We start from the raw sequence: 24,287 nt of genomic DNA, 5'->3' as shown, positions 1-24,287 counted from the left end.
AGATCAATCAACCACGAATATAACTCTATCTTTGCCGTACACATGGAAAATCTAATCATCGAGTCTAGTCTATTTACCTAATGGGCCCTACCTCTGATTCCTATGACCCAAGGATCCTTTTCCATGGACCTCATGTGCACCACGTGGATGTGATCTGGTTCGTTGATATTGTTTTTTTGATGAATACCTTAGATTTAGGTATGAGATTTGCTCGGACTGGGACCAAACCAATGAGGACCGTCGATATTGCAGATCAGATAAATTGTCTTGGTTGTGCGTGTCCCACCTTGGATTGCCCACGGACCAAAAATGAAAAATCACTCAAATCCTTCGGTCAATGGACCACAACAAAACCTATCTATTTTTACTAGGGGGGCTGTTCCAAGTAATAAAATGGGGCGAACTTTAATTTTAGAAAGTTAGAAAAGGAGGGAAGTAGAGAGGGAAACTGCGTTTTGCTCTCAGACTCGTGCATTCAATCTCAGGTTCCCTTTTTCCTTACGTTTTTGCCATTTCTTTTGCTGTTTCTTTGTTTTTCTTCTCTTCCTTTTTATCTCCTGTGAATGTTCGCTAGGAAAACAGGTTGAATTTCATCTTCTGTTGTTCTTTTTTTGTTTTGTTTTTTCTGAATTCGGGTTTCTTCTGATTTAGGGTTTCTTCTGGATTATGTACCGAACCAGGGTATCCCTGTTTTTCTTTTGTTCCTTTTCTATCATGTGCGTTTCTTTTGTTCCTTTTCTATAATATGAATTTTCTTTAGAAAATAGGTTCGGTTTCATCTTATGCTGTTCTTTTTTACTGAATTAGGGTTTCTTCTCTATCTTTTCTGTAATGGCATTTTTTTTATTTACCATGGAAAGTTACTTTTCTACAATGTGAATTTTTGTTAGAAAAATAGCTGTCTTTAATCTTATTTTAATTTGCACTGTCTCTGAAAACTTGCACTGTCTCTTGCACTCTCCCGCTCTCCCTTTCATTTAGGAATTCCAATAGTGAACTGAATTTTAGAATTTTCAATAGTAAACTGAAATTAATTTGATGGATCCAGTATTCATGATATTTCTGTGATGCATTGTTTCATTCTTCACTGTGACTAAGGTTCTTACTGTATATTTAAATTTTTTTCTGTACTCCATTACTGCAACCATATATTTTCTTGCCCCCCTGAAAGCTACAATCTACTTGTTCAATTTTCAAGATTAAAATTTCCTCATTAGGTCATACTTCAAAATCTTTGTCGAAGCAATTTAAACTCTTTCGATTGAGTTCTATTTCTGTCAATTTTAGTGTATATTATTAAGAGTCTTTGCCTTAGCCATGTTAAATCACATCTCCACATTTTATGAACAATCCTCTTTCATAAAACAACAAATGCAGAGAAATTCTTGAGAAGAACGAATTGAAAAGAGGAATCAATGTTTTGGAAATTCACAGAAGATACCTAAACGAGGACATGAAGAATCCAACTAATGGAATGCATAAGCTTTCGATTGAGACAAGAGCATTGCTGTTCTTGAGAAGGGTGATCCTCGAATCCGGTGAAATTCTTGAGAAGAAGAGACAAAGAGAGGGATTAACAAACATGGAAATGTTCGGCCTGTTTTCACGATGATTGGGGATCTGCATTTCATGATTTTCGAAGAAAAAAGCAAGAGGTGCTACCGGTTAACTCTTGAAGTAGATTTCCATCACATTTATTCTAAACCGTAGAATAAATCGAATGATTCCTGGATAAGCGACGAAGCATTAATTGCTTCGTCACGATGTACCTCAAACAACCTAATCATATCTCTTGATAGTAGCACTCAATACTTTAAACTATCATTTGCTGTTACAGTCTCTGATCAATACATATGAGGGCCACTGTATTTACATTACAAATCAGGGGAATTATAAATTGCTTATATGTCAGCCTTCATGGACAAATTAGCGAACAATCCATTTTTTTTACCACAGTGTCCTTAAAAATATCCTTACCAAGCTTATCATGAGTGGGTGTTTTGTTTTTTTTAGTTTTCTTGTCCTTCATGTTTTTTTAAATTTATTTTAAACTTTAAAACCCATTTTCTTTTTCATATCTTCTCTCCACACCTGTCATCTCCACAGAAGCCACAAACACAACAAGCTTGTAGGGGAGGAAATATTAGGAAGGAGTGGGCGGGCCTTGTCAAAGATCTGTTGAAGAAGAGAGAGCAACACTTTTAGCATCTTGAGTTGCACATGCTGCAAGGGATGTTTCAACCCACTTATCCTACGAACTCCACCCCTTTTTTTTCACATTTTGATATCAACTGATTAAGTAGTGCTAGCCAGTTACCTGTTTATTTGAGAAAAAAATATTATACAGAATTCCTACTTTTGTAGCTGGTAATAATTAATTATGGACCTCTCTCCCCCTCTCTCTCAAATATGAGAAGAATCTGCATCCAATAAAGAGAACGTACTCCTCATGAATGGCGATGTAGGACGTTTTTTATTGTTTTATTTGTTTTGAGTTTCTGGTAGAAGTCCTGATGATTTATCCTACCTGTGTTTAGTTAGATTAGAGATAGGGTTGGATTAGATATGGAGTTTATCCTATTCTAGTTAGAGAGAGTTTGGCTTCTATAAATGTGCGGTCATGTGATGTATAGTGGGGGAACTTTCAATGGAATAAAATTTCAGTTTTGGATTCCTTCTCATTTTCTTGTGTTTTGAAGGACTCTCTTTGAGGGAGAGACGGTGATCTCTCTTCTTCTTAGGTGAGACGGTGATATGCCTTTCCGCATGCTTCCATTGCGCCAAACACACTGCAAGAGGAGAGAATAGTCGGGGAATTAAAAAAACACTCATTTCTTCTATTACTATTCTTAATCTTCCCTTCTCTGTGCATTCATGGACACAGCCTCACAATCCTATCCCTCATGGAAATTGTATTAATGGGAAGGGGCACTTTATTTTGAATGGAAGTTCCGGCCCATTCTGCACCACGAAAGCAGGGCCCTGCATATATCTCATGTGTGTGTATGTGTTCGCATACAACTATTCAACAAAAGGAGAACTACCTCATCTTCGGCAAAACATTGGACATCTCCTCGCGCTTCTTTTTGGCTCTCTTGTGGGTTCCCAGCTTTCTCCTTGCTACTTTCAATGCACGCTTATCTTTTCCAACTTTGAGAAGTTTAGCAATTCTCTTCTCATATGGGGCAAAACCATCAACTTCCCTGATCACATTTCTAACAAAATGGACTCTTTTACTGGTTTTCTGAATGACAAAAGATGAACTTTAATGACATAGTAACACAACAAATTAATATGGAAGTAAGAAATTGTGGTCAAGATATTACTTCAGAAAGTACACAATCAAATTACTAACGAGTGGCTAGTAAATATTTCACATTGTAATGCAATATTCTATAGGATTCTAAAACTAATTTTTTTCTAATTTAATAAATTTGAATATATTGATAGATAGATAGATAGATAGATATCATTGCTTTTTTAAATGGTCAGATAGCATCAAGGTTGCCAGAGCGGGAATCGAAAGCGGGAATCGAAGGCTCCCAGGGAAGAATCCTAGTCAAGGTTGCCAGAGCGGGAATCCAAAATGGGAATCGAAACGGGAATCGAAGCGGGAATCGAAGGCTCCCAGGGAAGAATCCTGCTTCCTTGGATAGCATCATGGTTACTACAATAACAATCCCGTTCAGGAGCTACCACACTTTAAAGATCCATAACTAAGACATAAGAACATAGGAAACAGAAACAAAAGCAAAAATTAAACTAAATCAAAGAATAAGCTCATTGCATGTATAACTTACCCCTTTTCTGTCAGAGGGTCGAGGAGCTAATTCTTTCTTTGTTACAATGTGGACATTGTTTAAACCCACAAGGAAGCCGGATTTTGGCTGTGATGGAGCCATTGCCTGTTTCAGTCATGTCAAATCTAATCAGATGCTGATGTCTGTATAAATACTAACTGCAGTGCCAAAACCATTGCTCTGACTATGTCACAGGAATGTGCAAGACTGGAATACATTTAAAATCCTGCATAAAAGTGCTATAGCTTATCATGCAATGGACCAATACCAAGTTGAAAGAGTTAATAATAGGTTCACTTAACATATGTGATTGAGCATACAAATTCATATGTACATTATTAGAGATTCACACTGAAATAGCCATGTAAATCCTTGAAGTCCACAACATGCACAACATATATTTTTTTAATGGTATGCACAACAGATATTAAAGGTAAGGTTATTTGGGACAATATTACAAATTATCAAATTGGCTTTTATGGGATGGAAAATTTAATCTCTGGAATGCAGCTTATAAGGCTCTTCCAGTCCATATCATAATGTATTTTTAGGTGATCTCATAGAACATAACCCAACAATATGTATAACACAATATTCTATTCCTAGTATGTGCATAGTTACCAGGGTGGGAAACGAATTTGGTAAACGAAACATGAAACGCCTGGAAAAAAAATATAGGGGAAATGAGAAACGAGAAAACGAGAAAACGAGAAAATCTTATGAGAAACGTCTTAGGAAACGCATTAGAAGCGTTTCAGAAACGATAGAAAAAACACACATGAAACACAAGTAAAATATAAAATGCGTGGTTTTGTAGATTTAAATTTTGTTAATTTTAAATTTCTATTTGAATTTTTCTTATTTTCATTTATATTACAATATATGCTATTGTTTCTTTTTTTTTTAAAATTTTTATTCCACAATTTTTAATGTATTTTTTCCAAAATGATTTTCGTAAGTTCCACACATGTCCCTACCCGTTTCACATGTGTTTTCTACGAGTGTTGCATACGTTATCATGCATTTCACGCATGATTTACATAAGTTTCTCATATGTTTCCCATGCATTTCGGAAACATTTCTTCAATTTTTTTATCATGTTTCGGAAACGTTTCGGAACGCGTTTCCCACATTTTAGGGGAAACGAGTTCCCCACCTGTGAGAAACTCATTTTAGGGGAAACAGGTTTCCCACCCGCCTAAGGAGTTTCCGGCAACTATGCATGTGTATACGTGTGTACATATAATGCAGGCATTAATTTACGTGTCTACTTTATATCAGCGTTCTAAGAATCTATCAAGTACTTTTAACATACTGAGTTTACTCAGCTTGATAAAGACTCTCTTATCATGACAAAAGAGGAACTCAACTATTCTATTTTAGAACAATAAAGCTTAACAAGCACTTGAAAAAACTAGAAAAATCTGAGTGTACAAGCTTTTCAAACTCAAAAAACTCCAACTGATTTCTTGTGAACACAAAATGGAGTCCTCCTAAAGTCTGAGTTGAATTTTTAGTTAATTAACTTAGTCCTTTTAGGTATACCAACCCCGTAACCATAATTCGCTGTACCAAATATTGCTATTAGCAATTTACGTACTTGATACTCGTTAATATTTTCATTTTCAAATTAGACCTTTTATCAGGATAGTATTGGGAAATTATAGTTGAAAATATAGAATTAAGCGAAAATGTATAATGCAAAAACAATATATATATATATATATATATATATATATATATATATATATATATATATATAATTGTAATCAATGCGTGAAAAAAGATTATAAAGTAATATGGGAATACTCCAATGATACAATCTATTTGGAGCAGGAACATATTATTCCAACCACAAAGTCTAGAAATTTATGCATATAAAATTTCATCATCATCCATATCCACTTCTACCTTGAGATCCTTGTCCCAAATTTATGACAACTTCAATTCTAAATTTTCATGAGCATGGTACTATGTGATCCTAACCTATAAGGACCTAATCAAACAATCTTATTCATCCATGTATCTTTGGCATAAATATCCACGGATAGTTCAAAGTTGCATGCTCGGGTGTGTCAAATTATTGTAAAAAGTCTACCTTTATCAAGGTAATGACCGTCAGTGGTCTTTACCACAGCTAGCAAAATGTGATTCGGCAAAAGAAAAAAAAAAACGGGACCGGAAAAATTCAAGTTTAATACAGTATTGATTAAGAACGTAGTTAAAAAAAAAAAAGGAAACACAAAAAAAATTGTGTCTTAAATTGGTCATTTAAAAAATATAGTTGGTGCAGTTGGAAAATTGGCCAATAAAAAACTCATTTAATACGTCTAAAACGTGTTTTAAACGCTTTCCAAAAAAAAAAACAGTTTTTTTTTCACAGTAAAAGTTTTAAACGGAGTATTAAACGGCACACTAATAAATTGAAAAAAAAAACGTTGTTTAAAACGCCATTTTGCTAACTATTGTCTTTAAACAATCAGCTTTATGATCATGACAACCTCCTGCCTTTCCCACAGAATAAAATGCCTTATTAGCCCGCTAATCAAAACCTTTACATGCCAATCAAATCCGTTAAATCCTTCTGACATGAAGTACATCAGCCCCTCTGCAGTCATTGATACACTGCTGCTAGGTGTCCCATGTGATGAAAATGGGCAAAGTTATCATTTCTCAAAACATACTCTACATCATTCCTATTTGTTCTTGTTGCTTTGTTCCTTTGCACGAGTAAAGAACATATTCTCTCTTTTCCCATTGGTCATTTTTCACCTTAAGTCCAGTCCTATCGCTCAGAGTCATGTTGAGAACTAGTAGAAATCCTAATCTTGGACAATTCTAACCACTTTCGACACGATTTAGCAAAACCCTTGGAATTTTGGCGGACCAAATGGGGTCATAAGTTGCACTAAATCAAATAGAAAAATAAGCATATACTAAGTAAAAAAGAGTAACACATAACATTACTTGTATAATCACTCTACAAGGGTTTCTTGTGCATAAAACACAATAAAAGAAACAGAAAAAATCTTCCTAATTCTTCAAAAATTAATAAGGTTATAGTAAAATAGAACATAAATGCAGTCTCTTAATAACATGTTTTTTTTATTGTAGACTTATAGAACACCCAAAAAGGATCAAGACATATATACTACATATAAAGAGAATATCCCTCCCTCCCTCATGCTAATTGTTTCATGCCTCTTGTTTCTTTCACAACTTTTAACCTCAAGCACAAGTCACTCAAATTTAAGCCTCCTCTGAAGACATAAGGCAACGGTGAGAGAATTACAAAATTCCCTACAACATCCACTACTTCAGACTTTTCTGAAATTCATTTTGTTTTTTTCTCATTTTTTCTTTCTTCAATTATCTTCTATTCAAATCACTCACAAATAGCCAAAGAATTTAAAAGAAAAATCTGCTGAGGAAAGGAAGATACACATATTACGAAATGAGGACAAAGACACTTTATATCAATTTCAGGTCGCTACTGAACCAACATTGGTAAACCAATGTCGGCTCACCACATGCAGTGCAAATCGAGGAAATAAATAATATAATACCCAGCCCCAAGTTGGGAAATTTTTGGGTTGTCTATCAAAAGATGGGCATAAGTTTTTAGATGCTTATATGGGAGTGCTGTCATAAAAATGGCTTTATATGTAAATTGAATTTTGGATACAAATTTTCAAGATTGCTAGCCTACGTTGGGCGTCTGTTCCTTGAGTTGCAGCTAATAAGAAGAGAGGCTTACCAATTAATATTAGAGAGAGGGGAATTTAGAAAGATGAACCTTAATTAGCCATTAAAGGGAGGGTTTTCCTCTTTAATGGAGTCTCAAAGCATGGAAACGTCCAAGCCTTGATGCTACTTTGGCACGGTGTGAGGGAAAATTAAATTCCATATTGGAAAAGGAATGGTTTTCCGTAAATAAAGCCATTAACTATAGAAAACCACCATAGATGCTTACCTTCTTGAATGAGTTGGGAGCCTTGTGAAAATCGTGGGTGTGTGTAGGTCCCAACCTCTTAATTTATCAAGAATAAGAATAATTTCATGAAATAGATCCACCAATATTGAAGAAGAGCATGGGGCACATGTTTGAGTAGAGAAAACGTGTGATTTAAGAGGGGACTTGTGTTTTGCGTTAAAAGGGGGAAATGAATGGGTTTTTGGTTTTGCAAAGAACTTATGTCTTGCATTAAGCGGAGAGGGAGGGTCACACGACTACTCCTTCATCCCTATTTAAAGAAGTCAACCACCCCATACTCCTTACCTTTGCTTGTTGAGAGAGAGATTGAGAGGTAGAGAGAGAGAGATTTTGAGGGAGAGGAAAGACTGTTTGGAGGATGATCTTGTTCAATCAAGGGAGAAGAAGGGAGGGATTCAAGACTTTGGAAATCTTCCTAGAGCCATCAGAATCATATTGACGGGAGTGCAAATTGAGGTAGGTAGACCGTGTATTACGTTGTTTTCCTAGGATGCTTGTAACAAGCTAGGAATGTATAATATATACATTCCAGCTTGAGGGGGAGTGTTAGACGTATACCCTTCTATAAGGGTATTTCAGTCTTTTTCATGTTATTAAATATATATATATATATATATATATTTTAGTGGTGTGAGGGGTGCGTGAGACTGATTCTTACTACTTTCTCTTTCTTGTCGCTATCTCTTTGTCTCGTTATCTTTCTCTCCCTCACTCATGAACTTCATCTTCCTCTACACCATGTAGACCATTAACAATAATAATTTTAAACAAGTTATGAATTTGAAAACTTCATAATCTACTTTGATTCATATGTAACTTTCCAAAAAAAAATTCTTTGAAATATTGTTTATTTGAAACAAGAAAAGCATGTCATTTACACTATTTACGTAAGTCAGAATTCAAATAATGCATCGTATTATATATATATATGTGTGTGACTGCGTATTAGCTGGTTGGTTTTGGTTTATTTGCTGGCCCGCTGTGTTCATTACGTTGATTACCATTTTCAAACCCCGAGGATCACTTGTAGATCCGTTGAACTATGGAGATTTGTCGCATCGTTGATCGAGAGATTTTACTTCAATCTTTTATTCTATAGTTCAGTATTTAGTGTGGTGAGGTGATTTGATGTTGATCTATTTAGAAGACTTATTATGACTTTTGTATTTGAGATGTTATATTACTTTAATTAAGTAAATTTAGCTTCCGCATTAGTTAGTAAATACTTTGAAAGGTTTACCCTTTTAAAGTTATTCTACTATGAGTAAATTGGTGAATTGGTGGAAGTTGAGCCTTGCGTGTTCGTAGGGGTAACTCTGTGAACATTGCGGCAGTTGTTACGGGCACCAACGTATGAATACGGTTCAGGACGTGAGAAATAACATAGAAGTAAAGCAGCAAAAGGGAAAACCTATTTACCAACATGCCTTGAGTAGAGGCCACTGGAAACAATATAAAAAGAACTACATAGAAAAATAAAAAAACCTATAAATAACACTCTAAGAAATATGTTAAATATTGGTTGGCAAGAATTACAAGGTTCATGATCAGTAAGCACTTTATAATGCTCACTCCTAAAATGAAACAATAAAATTTGTAAGTTGAATCACTATATGAAAAATTATCTATATCAATGTACAATAACTCGCTGACAAACTCTTAGATCAACCAAGTTAACTTGGTTTCTCTGAACTCCAAGTACCGAATCCAATTTCTGATATATTAAATAAAATATTGCCAAGTCTATAACAAACTCAGTGGAGTCCATATCAAAAACCGAAAGACCAATTTCAAGACGACTCAAATTTTTAATATACATCATGAAACTTCTATGAAGACTAAGAACATAACTAGTTATTTCTTCTCATAAGATGCAATAATTATGAATTACCCCAACCTTAAAACGCTGTGCATTCTACATAATATTTTACCCACTTTTATCCAATAATTCAATTACTCTGTCTACATAAAAGCTACCAATTTACCATTCAAAGAAAAAAAGAAGAAAGAAAAGCTATCAATTCCTCTTACATGGAAAAGGTACACTGGAATTGCAGGTGGACCTATTAATTTTTCTAGACAAACTGATACATTTGACTGTGATAGAGATCTCATCTGAAATTCTTAATCATCTAAATATAAGGATAGCAATATCTATGTGAACTCTACAAATATAGCAATTATTTGTAGAATATAATAAATTAAGAACCCTATGATCAGAGTCGATCAGGTGGGTAAAGGATCATCACTTCCATCACTAGAATCTAACTAGCAAAATCAATAAAAAAAGGGGTGGGGAATCTCAATCTCTACAAAAACGGATCTCAATCTCTACAACCCTGAAAACCCTAAAAAATGCAGCGACAAAAACCTAAAACCATTAAAAAATGTGGCGAAAAAACCCTAAAAAATGCGGGTAAAAAACCCTAAAAAAATGCGGCAACAAAACCCTAAAAAAATGCGGCGACAAAACCCTAAAAGCCATACGCATAGTCACAAGAATAAGAAATGCGGCCACAAAACGAACAAATGAGAGAATGGAGAAGGGGGTTATCTACTAATATATAAGTAAAACAGAATCCTGCTTTCTGTGAGTGAGCCACATGGCAATCCCTCTGTATCCTGTTTTCCATTACTTCTTGAGAACCCCATCCTTTCCTATTAACAAAATGTGTAAAAATCGGATTGCTTCCTATTAAGCTATCCTCCGTGAAACACAAAAAAATCAGATTGTTTCCTGTTATTGCTCTCTCTCTCTCTCTTACGTGTTTGCTATACAAAAGGCACTGCAAATTCTAAAGATAGAATCCTCACCAGAATACGCCTACAATATCGGGATTCTGTAATCTCCCACTACTTCTCTATTACGTTTTATTGCTGATTTATTGCCTCCTAAACGAAAAGGATTCATTTGGTTTTCTATTCATGAATACTGATTCATGATCTCTCACCGCCTCTCTATTACCATATTTTTTTGCCTCAACTGTTATAAGAAAAATTCCTTTTCCTTATTTCGCTCCCACTCTCCATCCCCCTCCCCTCTCTCTCCAGCCGTCCATGACATCGTATCAATTTGATTTGAGAGCCTGATAGAAGGTTTCCATCATGGATGATTGTCAAGAGGCGGGTTTTGAGATTTGTCAGATATTTAGCACAAGATACTTTCTCCAGGTATTCGTTTCTTCTCTCTTTCTCTCAAGCTTTTAATTATTTTCCTAAGATATATGATCTGTATTTGAAATCTGATTTCTTTTTATCTAGGTTCCTAATGACGCTGATCGTTTGTGCATAGGGGAAAATGTCATTTGATATTTGGGCTAGATTTATTAAGAGCGATGAAATTTTCACTCCCCCTGCAGTACGCATTTGCCTCCCTTATAACGTGAACAGTGGGCAACTTTAACGCTTTTTTACTTCAATTTACATTAAAAGGGGAGCGTATGCGTACTGCAGGGGGAGTGAAAATATCATTGCCCTTTATTAAATATCTTTTTGCAGTTCGACGTGTTTCATATAATAATCCACTTTCTAATTCCAGTGTTGTTTATTTAACAGTCTGCAAGAAGCCACCATTTTGAGAATTGTAATGGATGGAGGTAGCACTGTATCAGTGAACAACAAAGAATTTCATGCATTGAAAGGTTCTGTTATTGGGGTTCGGTAAGCCTGACCAAGCTTAGCAACTCAACTCAACTCAGCTAAGCCTTTGTCCCAAACTAGTTGGGGTCAGCTTAGCACCATCTTTTGTTTTTTAATTTTTTCAGGATCCATCTATCAATGCCTTTATGAAAATTTAAGGATCCATGTGTCCTCATTAAATCACTTTCATCAGGCAACACTAATAGCTATTTTAAGTAAAAATCTATGGAAACAGAGTGAAAGAACTTTAAAAAGGAAAAGATTTTGGACAATTTTACTATGAAAATATTAAGAGATTTTGGACAATTGACTCAACAGGATAAGGATTGCACTTGGTAGCTTGGTGCAGCTAAAGGATTAGCTTTTCTCCATAGAAGTGCTGAACCAGTCATTTATAGGGACTCCAAGACATCCAATGGTACATGTCAAAATCTTCTTATTGAATCATTAGGGATTCATTCTTTTCTGTTTTCATTGAAGCTTCCTTCTATAAGAGTATAATGCAAAGCTTTTGGATGGTGGATGGCAAAAGCAGGGCCACAAGGTGACAAAACACATTTTTCTACTAGGTTGTGGAACATATGGCTATGCTGCACCAAAATAGGTGTGACCGGTAAGTATGTTGGTTTGACTGTGACCACATACTATTTACCTTGATGTTGGAACTTTAAGATAGTGGGTTTCAAGCCTCATTACCTAATGTTTAGGACATGGTTCAGAGCATTCATGTGACATTTTTAATCCCAATTTACCTACAAAAGGAGGAAATCTATTAGAAGCAAGTAGCAGAGAGATTTTTGTAAAAGTTAAGGAGCTACACCTGTAGGTTTTTTTTCCGCTTTAGTAATTGTAAAAATGTGAATTGAAGCTTGGATTGTCTCTCGAGACATGTCAATTTTTGGGCAAAAACTTATCTCCTTAAGTGAGGAGCTGTAGAGCCCCTTAACAAATTCCCACTCCACAAAAGGGCTTTGCTTTTTAACCATACAATAATTGAGCATTTGCAAAGTTCGTTGACTGACCGAAAATGCCTGAGCATTGTGTAGAAGCTTTATAGGAGGGACTGGCCTCATAGAGCAAACTGGTAAAAGGATCATATATGTAGCCAACACAAACAAATATGACAAATATAAATACTTTTAATTGACTTTTAGCTGATACTTAGAACTTCCTCAGATTGTGTTTGATTAAGAATCATGAATCAGGGAACCAACAATGATGGTTTAAGTTAATATTAGCACTATTTTATGCTTAAGTGGTAGATTCATTCTTAGTAATAGGAACTTATGGTGTTTTTTTTTTTTTTTGTAGTAATAGGAGCTAATAATATTTACTATTTGATGAAATGGAAATGGAGCATGCTCTCAATCTTTGGACTTACATTGCGTTGTACATTATTTTACATTGACTGTGGTAACTGCAAGCACGTGTTTTTCAAAACCAAACAAAACCAAAATGCCCTTAGTTTTCCAAGTATTTACAGGCCATACCCCTCTTGTTTTAAGTTTAGAAAAACATCCAAAACCATTCAAATTTACACTTGCATGCCATTAAGCTCTAAATTCGAGACTTTTCTCATTCCAAACGTATTTTACCTATTTTTTTCCAAAATTACACCAAATTTCCTCGTATTCCTCACAAATCTTACCCCAAATCGTGTAGCCTCAATCAACTAGCCTCAAACTTCCAACACAAATTTGATTTCAAATAAAAAAAGTCAATGTTTTCTTCCCAAAAATGATAAATCCCGCCCAAATCTGCATTTACAACCAAAATATCACGATTTGACCTTATTCCCATACCATTTTGATTTTAAATCATACCCAAATCTAATCGTTGCTTATCTTTGATTGTTACGCTAAAAAAGGGTAGTTTTTCCCATTCAACTATAAATAACCCATCTCCCAACCCTCTACATCACGAAAATTCACAAAGCCAAAAGCCTCTACAAGCTTCTATGCTCGCAAAAGCCTCACAATCTTCTAAGCTCTCTCCCTCTCTCTTTCTTCATTATCTACACCTTTCACATTTTTTTCAAATTTTCTTTTATTTCAATGTTTTCCATCATTTATACCGGGGCAACGGCTTGGGCTTTTTCTCCAAAGTCTTCAAACATCCCCTCAAACACCGCCTTTTTTTGCGAAGGGAACGCCTAAACTTTATTATTCTCATGCTTACTATTCCAATCTGTTCTTATGTGCATGTTTTCTGATTTGTTTTCTTACTATCCTACAGAGTTCTTAGATCTGCAAGCTTCTAGTTCGCTCTTAAACAAGGGTCATTAAAGAGCTTAAACTCATCTATATTCTGACTTTATCTTGGGTTGTAATTTTATAAACCATATCAATTAAATACCTTCTACTGAGATTCCTCTTTAATCTTCATAGACTAGGATAACACTTGCTAAGATTTGTTTATTTCATGTGAGCAACTGATAGAAAATATCTCTTTAAATGACCTAGTGTGCATTTGAAGCTATGTTATCATTTATCGCATATTAGGCTGAGGGTTGTAAGCAGTCGTTTCTTTTGCAGTACCTTGAGTCTTTCTATTTACATCAGATATACTTCCTCAATATAAGCCTATAAAAATTATTATCATTATTTCGTTTCTCACAGAGACCTTGTCACGGACCCAATTATTTACACGACTCTTGTTACTTTGCACCACTAAAATCAGACTTATTGCCTCAATTGCAGACCTCTGCTGTCAATACTAGCTTCAAACTTGTGACAGTTAAGAAATCGGCTCTTATCTATTTTCATTATTGGATTCTATCTATACTTTGTGACTTCTATTCCTTTTGGATTGTTTTATCTCCATATTATAGGTAGAACTACTTCTCTAATCCAATTATATTTGGGCCATTCAACTCCTATTTGATATATTGTAACTGTACTTGCACATACACATCTTTATATGTATTTTTTTTTCACCGACTTCTCTTCTATCAAGAATCATACAAAATCTCCATTTAATGTCTCTTGTTATATGACAACATTATAGTTTAATATTACAGAGATCTGCCCCATTTGCCTTATTCCCATCATTTGGTTTAGTTTAAATTCTATAAGGAATTTTTTTTTGTGATTGAACTGTCATTCAAGAACGTATTAACAGACTTGTTAAGCCTCTTGTTATATGAAAACATTATAGTTTAAATATTACGGAGATCTGCCCCATTTGCCTTATTCCCATCATTTGGTTTAGTTTAAATTCTATAAGGAATATTATTTTGATTGAACTGTCATTCAAGAACGTATTAACAGACTTGTTAAGCAGCTGACAGACATCCCTGTTACCGGATATCAGTCCCGCCAAGTTGGTATTTTGGAACGCATATTGAGCAGTGTAATCGAACTTGGAATGTACTAAAGACAGCCAAAAGAAGCCTCCTCATAGTTGCACAACTCGCTGGACAAGTTAATCTCGCCACTTGGAATGTACTAAAGACAGCCAAAAGAAGCCTCCTCATAGTTGCACAACTCGCCGGACAAGTTAAACTCGCCACTTGACTCTAAGGCTAAATTCACAGCACAGCCAACACAATTCTCTACTGCCACAACAATCTAGTGGCGCTAAGCTCGCCATAACAGGTTAGTAGTTTGAAAACTTACTCGCGCTTAAGCAAGATAAATTGCCGACCTTAATAATCAGCCACAACCTCCCGTATCTATTCCTCAATCTAAGTCCTAATCTTAACCTTTAAAACCCTCTCACCTAGACCTAAATCACACTCTCATTATCTTTCAAGACTTCAAGCCTTCAACTCTTAACAAAAGATTAAATTTGATCTAGACCCGACCATTGAATCCCAATCTAAAGTTTCAAATTTTAAGATTCTTACATGTAGATTTGTTGTAGATTTGAAATTTCAGACATTTGAAAAGTAGTACTTTTCAGTAACAATTCACTATGGTCAAAACTTATTGTATCCTACCATTTCAAAAATGTTTTTTTTTAAACAAAAGTGCTCTTTTTTTAGAGTTACTCGATTCTACCATCTGTTAACATAAGTATCCAGGGACTTATTGGTAATAGTTTTCAAACAGATATACTTTTTTACTAAATCATAATTCTCAATGATTAATTAGAATACATCTTATATATTAGGTTTCATATGTAAAGTTCCTAAGTACCATGTTGGATAGGATTGTCTGATTTGGACCTGTAAGTAGCAATCGATCAACCTCAATGATTCTTGATCTTTGCCATTGCTTCTCATGGAGATGAAATCTGCTTTTTCTTATTCAAATTTTCTTTACAATGGATGTTAGATGAATGTTTTATTCAAGCAGAAACAATATAAAAAACCTCAAATAAAAAATAAAGAAGAAAGATAAAAAGTAATAAAATGAGCAGAAATATCAGTTTCAATAAGATAAAGTTATTATTAAGAAATTGGTTTTCTATATAAAAATATGTACTTCATGAACTCATTTTTTCTATACCTAAAGATTCAATTGGCTTTCCATTTTATGTCTTTCGATATGATTAAATATAAAATGGAAAACTAGCTGAATGGCTTATTATATGGCTACTTGAGAGATGCCTAATGTATCAACATCTTGGGAAAATGAAATTATATTTGAATAGGAAGACCAAAACACCATTATCTATTGCACCTATGTTATCATCCATCCCGTCCAGCCATTTAAGACTACTTCACTGGAGCTTCAACGAGGTTGTTCCACCTTGCTTGCACCTAACTGGGTGGCACGAAATAAGCTCTTCTATACTTTTTCCCACTAATATTTTAAAAGGAAAATAACCGACCTCTTATCATTTTGAGGTGAGGTGTAGTTCAATGAAGGATCCAATTCATGTTGATATTATGTGGTGAGCCCAAGTCAAGTTTATAAAATGTACCAAAATTTTCTAGTAGGCATCTTGAACTCTCATACTATACAGGCAAAACGCTCGATTAATTTGAATGGTCCCCACCACATGATTAATTTGAATGATCTGAACCCTTCATTTCAAGGGCCAGTGACATAATTGTCCATTTGAGAGCCGTTGATTGGATGCTCAGGATAATCAAATCCATGGGAATTTTCAGTGCAGTCATCTCAACAATAGAGCCTACCAAATGAAGGGTTTGGATCATGCTAATGTCACGTGGGTGGACATAGATCGGGCTTCTTATGCTTACAAGTATATTGTAGTCCCTATTTTTTCTATGAAAACAAACGAAATTTCATTTTAATTTAGTCCCTATTTTTTCTAAGAAAACAAATAAAATTTCATTTTAATTCAGTCCCTATTTTTTTTCATGAAAGCTCAATGCTCAATTTCCATTGGGGAGATAATATTTTCACCCTCTGTAGGATTTTGCGCCCCCATTTTTAACTTGAATTGTGGCGGACTTTAATGCTTTTTGATGTCAAATCACGAATAGTTGAACGATTGGGAATGATTCCGAATGAAGCACTCACCTATGAGCAAACGGTATCCCAACTAGGGGTGTAAACAAGACGAGCCGAGCTTGGCCCAGCTTGGCTCGGCTCACTAAGCTAAAGAGTTTGGCTCGGGCTCGAACCAAGCTCGAGCTCGCGAGCGGCTCGCAAGCCTTCCCAAGCTCAGGGTTATATAAAGGGCAATGATATGTTCACACCCCCTCATCTTCCTTGGACAGCCCTATCTAGCGTAAATAACATTTCCCTTTTAATTTTGTCAAGTTCTTTTTGGACCCCAGAGAACCTACTCTCTTAAAACCAACACATTGACCTTAAAATGATAGATTAAAAACAAACCTTGAAATCTTTTTTTCATGAAATATTTTTCTATGAAAATTTTGCCCCAACATGCACACAAATTTGCATTTTAATTTAGTTAATGTTGTTGCTTGTTGAAGCTTACAGATTGCCCTTCTCATCCATTTTAAAGAAAAAAAGTAGACAAAAGCCTGTGGCTATAATTACATTACAGATTTAATATATTTACAGAATTAAAAAGAAAAAACAGAAAAAAAGCCAGTCCTTAAAATTACAATACAGAGTTCAAAAGGAAAAACCAAAAGAAATCCCGTCCATAAAATTACAAATTTTAAAAGAAAAGACAGAAGAATGCCACTCACCAAAGTTACATACGTCAAAAAGAAAAGAAACAAATAGAGTAGGCACATAAAGGTAATAGGAGGGGATCTGCTATAGAGAAAGATGTACCAGCTTTGAGCTCCGAGAGACTTTCCATTAAATGATCCAACACCTCGCTATTTGATCTCTTTCAGCTTTAATTGACGTTGCCATCTTCTTCTTCCTCCTCCTCTTCTTCTTTTTCCTCCTCTTCGTCTTCAGAGGAGCTTGAATAGAGGGTGGGATGGAGACGAGCCTTGAAGCTGTCTTCTTCTTCTTCTTCCTCCTCCTCCTCCTCCTCCTCTTCTTTTTCCTCCTCTTCGTCTTTAGAGGAGCTTCCATAGAAGATGGGATGGAGACGAGCCTTGAAGCTGTCTTCTTCTTCTTCCCACGAGCTTCCATAGAAGATGTGATGGAGACGAGCCTTGAAGCTGTCTTCTTCTTCTTCCCACTTCAATCCTTCCCACCATCGCCTTCCTGCTTCAATCTCTTGAAGAGACGGCACGCTATCCGGCCCTCCAAACGGTAGCTTCTTCAAATTTGGACATGTAACTATTCTAGTGGTTTCCAAGGAATGCAAAGCAAGTGGCCTTACATAGAAATGCTCCAACTTTCGTAGACATATTAATCCCAAGGATCTCAATTTAGGTAGCATTGCATTCTCATCCCCCACCACCTCCTCCACCTCTGAAATTATCTTCTTCACTTCCCCGCAAGATATAACTGAGAGTTTTGCAAGATTAGGGAGGCCTTTCACTTGAGCGGAAGAAAAGATTTCTTTCAACCCATTGCACCCAGTGATGTTGAGTTCAGTCAGGCTTTGTAGTGTTGGCAATCCAATCCACATATTTTCCATCGTTAGTAGACCCAATAGATCCAACTTTTGAAGTTTAGGAAGCACTAGTTTATTTTCTGTTGGCGCCACAAACAAGTGTTCAACATTTTCACACCAATTAACTTCGAGTCCCGCCAGATTCTGCATTCTTTGCAATAAATTGGGCGTGATTACTACATGCAGACGATCACTTCTCTCAATAGACATTGTGGTGAGGTTTGCAAGAGTTGGGAGTGGAAGGGATTCATCATCAGACACTACCTTCTCTAACTTTTTAAGTCCGTCAAGTTGTAAATATTGCAAATGTTGGAGGGCGTATTCGGGAACATCCTTCCCACTAATAACATATTCCATCTCATCACAATTATGGATGTAAATAAATAACAGACTTTGAAATCCATGCTTATCCAAATCCAAAAGATTCTTTGACGATTGGTGGAATCCTATGGATAGAGTACTCTGAGGGAACAAAAACAACTTTACCCACTTAGGGATTGGTGCGGAACCATGAATGATTATCTCACGATTACCTCTTGGAAATGTAAAATAATACTCCATCATACCGCTTGTAAAAAAAAAGTCCGTCTCATGTGCTCCAAGTAGAAGGTGGAAGCGAAATTTCTTCAAATGTGTCCAAGATCTGAACAAGTCATGTTGGGTAAAGCGGTGGGCATCTTTTATCTCCACCCTCAAATTAGTCAACCGTCTTAAAGACGCTACTTCTGCCAACATAGCATTGCCGTTGCTGGCCTCTCCCTCTCCTTCTCCTTCAACCTCCCACCTCTCAAAGCTTCCTTTCATATCCAATTCCTCCAAACGAGTCAACCTACATATGACTGCATTTCTTGGTATAACTTCAAGATTTCGATTGTATGATAAGTTCAAACGCCTTAGGTTTGTCAAATTTCCAATTTCCATTGGCAGTTCTCTGAATTTGTTAGCAGAGAGATCGAGGGATTCTAGTGCTTTCAGTTCCCCGACATGTGACAAGCCAGCCGAAAGAGAATAACAACTTCGTAGGCAGAGTTCCTTAAGGTTCTGCAGGCATGCGAGAGATGGAGGTATCCTTTCAATAGCCGTCTGACTTATATCCAAAACACGAAGAACTTTGACGGTTTCGAAAAACATGTCGGGTATTTCTGCCAAATTACTATTTTCTTGCATCAATAATGTTAGAAGCTGGGGGCATTCCACTCTATCTGGAAGTTTCCTTATTCTGTTGTTCATCAACGAGAGCCTCTTACATTCTTGTAACCTCTCCATTTCTGGCCAATCTTCAAGTTCTAATCCAGCCTTCACCACAAACTTATAGTCACCTTCTTTGGATGCAATCCGAATGGCCATATCCCGTACCATGTCATGCATTCTTACCTCCCCTTCCTTTTCACTCTCTAGCAACAAGCTGCAAGACTTGAGATTCTCAATTAAGGCACGCCCTTTATTCATTGTTTCCTCTAAATTCTCAAACTTCTCCAAGATTCCCTCAGCAATCAAGTATCTAATTATCCTATCCACAGGAATTTTGAAGTCCTCTGGAAATAGAGCACAGAACAAGAAACATTGTTTTAGCTCCTCAGTTTTCAAATTACTAAAGCTTATTCTGAGGGATTGATACACCTCCTTCTCCATGCCTTCAATATATATCGGGTCTGATCTTTTCAGTTGGGTTACTGCATTCTCCCAGACTGATAACTTATCGTTACCACGTAGTGCTCCCCCAAGTGTAACAAGGGCTAGTGGCAGACCGCGGCATTCTTTAGCAGCCTCCCTTGCCACGTTTTGCAAGCTTTGACGATCAACAACATCTCCTGCTTTCTCTCTAAACAAATCCCAGGATTCACCCTCTGACAACAAATTTACTGGGATACAAACTTGGCTTCCCATTTGTCTGCATATATCTAAGCTTCGAGATGTTAATAAAATCTTACACCCCTTATTTTCAGCACCATAAGGAATTCCTGTATTGACTATATCTAATCTCTCCCACAAATCATCCAAGATTATGAGTAACTTCTCAACTTGCATTAATTTTCTCCTTAGTTCACTTTCTCTAGTGGATTCAAGTTCCTCTTTGAGTTCCATTCCCAATTTCTTTGCAATTTCTTCTTGGATGACTTTTAAGTTTACATCCTTAGACACAGTTACCATCACAATTTTATCAAAAGCTGATGACTCTTTCAATTTATTATTTACATTTTTCACAAGAGTGGTTTTTCCAATTCCACCCATGCCATATACACCAATCATTCTGATATTTTCATCTTTTAGAGCATCTATGACTTTCTTCAATGACCAATCTACTGTCTTTAGAGTATCAATTGAAGGAGTAGGTTGGAATTCCACCCTTGGACGTGGCGGGGATGTTGCCACATTCTCAAATGTTCCTTTTTCATGGTGATTAGTAATGGTTTCTACCTTATCTTTTGCCTGTTTACTCAACCTATATCGTCGACGCCAATTCGGACACCTCCCCATGAGGCATCTCATGTTTTCCCCTCCACTGAATACCATCTGATTTGCTTCCAATATCATTTCATTTGCTCTATCGATCCACAATTGAACATCATCAGTGACCACATCACCATTTGAGCATCTTTCATCTACACGTTTCTGTATAACGTTTCTCCTCGCTACAAGTTCTTGGACACGTCTTTTTAAATTTTCAACATTGTCTTCAAAATCATTTAAATAGTCCATGCGTTTCTTAAGAGGTTCCCACGAACACTTTGCTATCTCGACGAGAACTTGAATCAATGCGTCCATAGTCTTCTCCACACAAATAAACCACAAACAATTCTACAAAAAGAACAAAGAGAACACAATGACAAAAATAAAAGTTAACTAGTCTATGAGATTATTATGAAATGAACTTGTAATTGAAACATAGGGACAACCAAAATGTGTAGTTAACATGAAATAATTCTTTTATTGTGAAATTAGTTCTTTAACATTGTGTGATGCAAATAAAAAAACCAAACACTCTGCTAACTTGGCTTTGTCTTGCCCATTTATATTGGACTGGTCATTTTTCGGAGTGTAGTACTAGAGCACAAACTATTAACAAGATATCATCATTCTAAAAATAATGAGTGACTAAATATAACATGGCTATTTTATCTTTTTTACTCTCCATATTAGTAAAAACATCAATTTATTTCTCTTGGTGCCGTTGACAGCTTCAACAATAACACAAATTGCCCATCTTTTTTTATAAATTTATTTCTCGACATTCATTTTTAGAAAAAATAATTTTCTATTAAAAATACCATTATATGTTTCACAAAACAGACAAAGATGTGATTTGTTTACACCACAAAACATTATTATTGTCTCATTTCTTATATTTTTTAATTAAGTATGTAATTTTTTTTAAAGGAAAATACTTTTTGATCTCATTACTGTTTGAAAATGCTCATTACAATTTTAGATATTTCTAATTCACATTGAAAAGCTCAAATCTGAAATGAAAATTTAATTGCCACTTTGAATTATTTAACTTTAAAACCCGCAGCTACAAGGGATATTAAAATATAGCTAAATATTTTTATTTTACCGTTGAACATAGTCACGAGAGATCCAAACTCTCTATGTGTAGATAGACACCCTAAACTACACTCCTAAATTGTATGAAGAAAAAAGCAAACACAAAAAGAACAAGTAAACACAAACTCATTGGAGAAATTGGACAAGCAGAACTTCTAAGTCATCTCTACTTGTCACTTTTACCCTTGAACGTAGTATAGATAGATCAAAACTCTCTATTCCTAAACTGTATGAAGAAATGGCAAACACCGAAAGAACAAGAAAACACAAACCCATTGGAGAAATTGGACAGGCAGAACTTCTAAGTCATCACTACTTATCGCACATCACTAGATGAGTTGGGCTAGCAGATATAGTTGTGGGAACATACCCATGGGTGCATAGTTACATGAAGGATAAATGAGGTTGAAGAAAGAGTTAGTTGTTAAATAGGATTCTTGTGTTTGTGGTACTAGTTAGAAAACTAAAAAAGACAGTGATATATCCAAGGGTTCGATTCATTTTAGGAGTCATGGCCAGAAGCATCTATTAAAAGTGAGTTTTTAAATGATTGTATTTTGAGTACACTAATTGTCTGCACTTATACTTCCTCAATTTGTGCAATCCATAGCTGAATCTTGTACGGGCGTCCCTCCGAGAAACTGTCTGTTTTGGCCAGTTCCAACGACTAGTCCGACAGACATCCTTGGATCGTCTGCAGATCATCCGTTGGGGCCTAAAATGGCTAGTTTTGGTTCCAAACTTCTATAAAAGAGCCTCAAAAGTCACTAAACATGTAAGAAACGCACTTGGGCTTACCTTGAACTATATTCCAAGTGTAAAATACCCTATAGCCCTTACTTGCACACCATTGGAAGGATTAGCTTAGGATTTCATTTGTAATCTTTTCCTTCAGAGAGTTTGTGCTTCAATTGTAAATTTGCCTTTGTAAAGGCTGTTTTTCTTTCTTCTTGCAATTGGTGAAGAGTAACCGTATCAACCTATGGAAGGACAAGCTTGGGGATTGTCACGCCCCGACGCCACTGTGTAGATATTGTCCGGTTCTGGGTCATCTACCCTCCCCGGTTTTGTTTCCTAGCAGCACTAACCGTGCCTGACCCACTCCGCGGGGCCTGGCCCTTGGAGATGCTGAAAACGTGTCTCCACAGGGAAGGTGGGGGTCTACACATACATATAACTCAGGAACTTTCTCTCTCTCCGCTTCCGATGTGGGACTATCACAATCCACCCCCCTTAGAGGGCCCAGCGTCCTCGCTGGCACACCGTACTAGAGGCGTTATGGCTTTGATACCATAATGTTAAGCCCCGACCCAACAGTGTAGATATTGTCCGGTTCTGGGTCATCTACCCTCCCCGGTTTTGTTTCCTAGCATCACTAACCGTGCCTGACCCACTCCGCGGAGCCTGCCTTGGAGATGCTGAAAACACGTCTACACAAGGAATGTGGGGGTCTACACATATAACCCAGAAACTCTCTCTCCGCTTCTGATGAAGGACTATTATAGAGATAAAGCTTGGGCTTGGTAGAAAGGCACCGGATCAACCTCGAGTCAAGCTTGGGAAATGAACTCTTGAGCGTGGACCTAGACCATAATTGGGATAAACCACTATAAAATTGGCGCATTTCTTCCTACTCTATCTCTTTAATTTTCGTTATGTAGATTTGATTTTGACTTCCAATTTTTTATTTTATTTCTTTCTAAGATTTAATTGTTAAATTATTTTAAGCAGAGAATTATTATTTTTAAATCCTGATTCACCCTCCCTTGGATTGCCCCTTTGGGCAAAAATTGGTATTAGAGCCTTAGTCATCAATTGTTGTAATAGATCCATCCCAATAGTTAGTATCCGTTCTTTGGGCTCCTGAATAAGGCTTAAAAAGTCTAAGAGTTAAATGGAAACATCTTCTTGCATTTCCGAAGGCCATTCAATGGTTAGACCTCCCTACTTCAATGGATCTAACTACATGTATTGGAAAAGTCGTATGATGATCTGTTTGATGTCGATTGCTTTTGACATATGGGAGATCATTGGAGAAGGTTATTCAATGCCATCAAAACCTACGAAAGAATGGAATGAAAATGATAAAAACTAAGCTACCATAAACCCCAAGGTCATGAATGCCTTGTTTTCAACCTTGTCCCCAGAAGAATTTCATAGCGTTCCATATATGCAACTGCTAAGGAGATTTGGGCTTCACTTGAAGTGAACCATGAAGGGACAAATCATGATAAATAATTAAAAATTAAGTTGTTTGTCCACAAATATGAATTATTTAAAATAAAAAATCAGGAATAAATTTTTGATATGTTTACTCGGTTTACTAACATTACTAACGAGTTTAAATCTCTTGGTGAAGAAATGCTAGCGTAGAAACAGTAAATAAAATCCTGAAGTCCTGT

General features: G+C 36.1%; 1 protein-coding gene and 1 long non-coding RNA gene across 2 annotated transcripts; one reads left to right on the top strand and one right to left on the bottom strand.

The window, feature by feature from the left end:
• The first annotated feature begins 353 nt into the window (after positions 1-353).
• LOC143857279 (uncharacterized) lies at positions 354-14,866 on the top strand. The gene is made up of 5 exons (XR_013238570.1): positions 354-485; positions 11,350-11,454; positions 11,752-11,851; positions 11,969-12,046; positions 14,716-14,866. It is a non-coding gene; the product is annotated as an uncharacterized LOC143857279 (long non-coding RNA).
• Positions 14,867-17,391: 2,525 nt separating this feature from the next.
• Positions 17,392-21,120, bottom strand: LOC143857297 (disease resistance protein At4g27190-like). Its single transcript, XM_077367721.1, has one exon. It carries the CDS (start codon positions 21,103-21,105, stop codon positions 17,665-17,667), a length of 3,441 nt encoding a protein of 1,146 aa, XP_077223836.1. The 5' UTR covers positions 21,106-21,120; the 3' UTR covers positions 17,392-17,664.
• Positions 21,121-24,287: the final 3,167 nt, after the last annotated feature.

This window comes from Tasmannia lanceolata, unplaced genomic scaffold (genome assembly GCF_043159265.1).
Source record: "Tasmannia lanceolata isolate RefF3 unplaced genomic scaffold, GAP_Taslan_0.1 ptg000024l, whole genome shotgun sequence".
Taxonomy (NCBI): Eukaryota; Viridiplantae; Streptophyta; class Magnoliopsida; order Canellales; family Winteraceae; genus Tasmannia; species Tasmannia lanceolata.
This window is presented reverse-complemented; position numbering and strand designations above follow the sequence as displayed.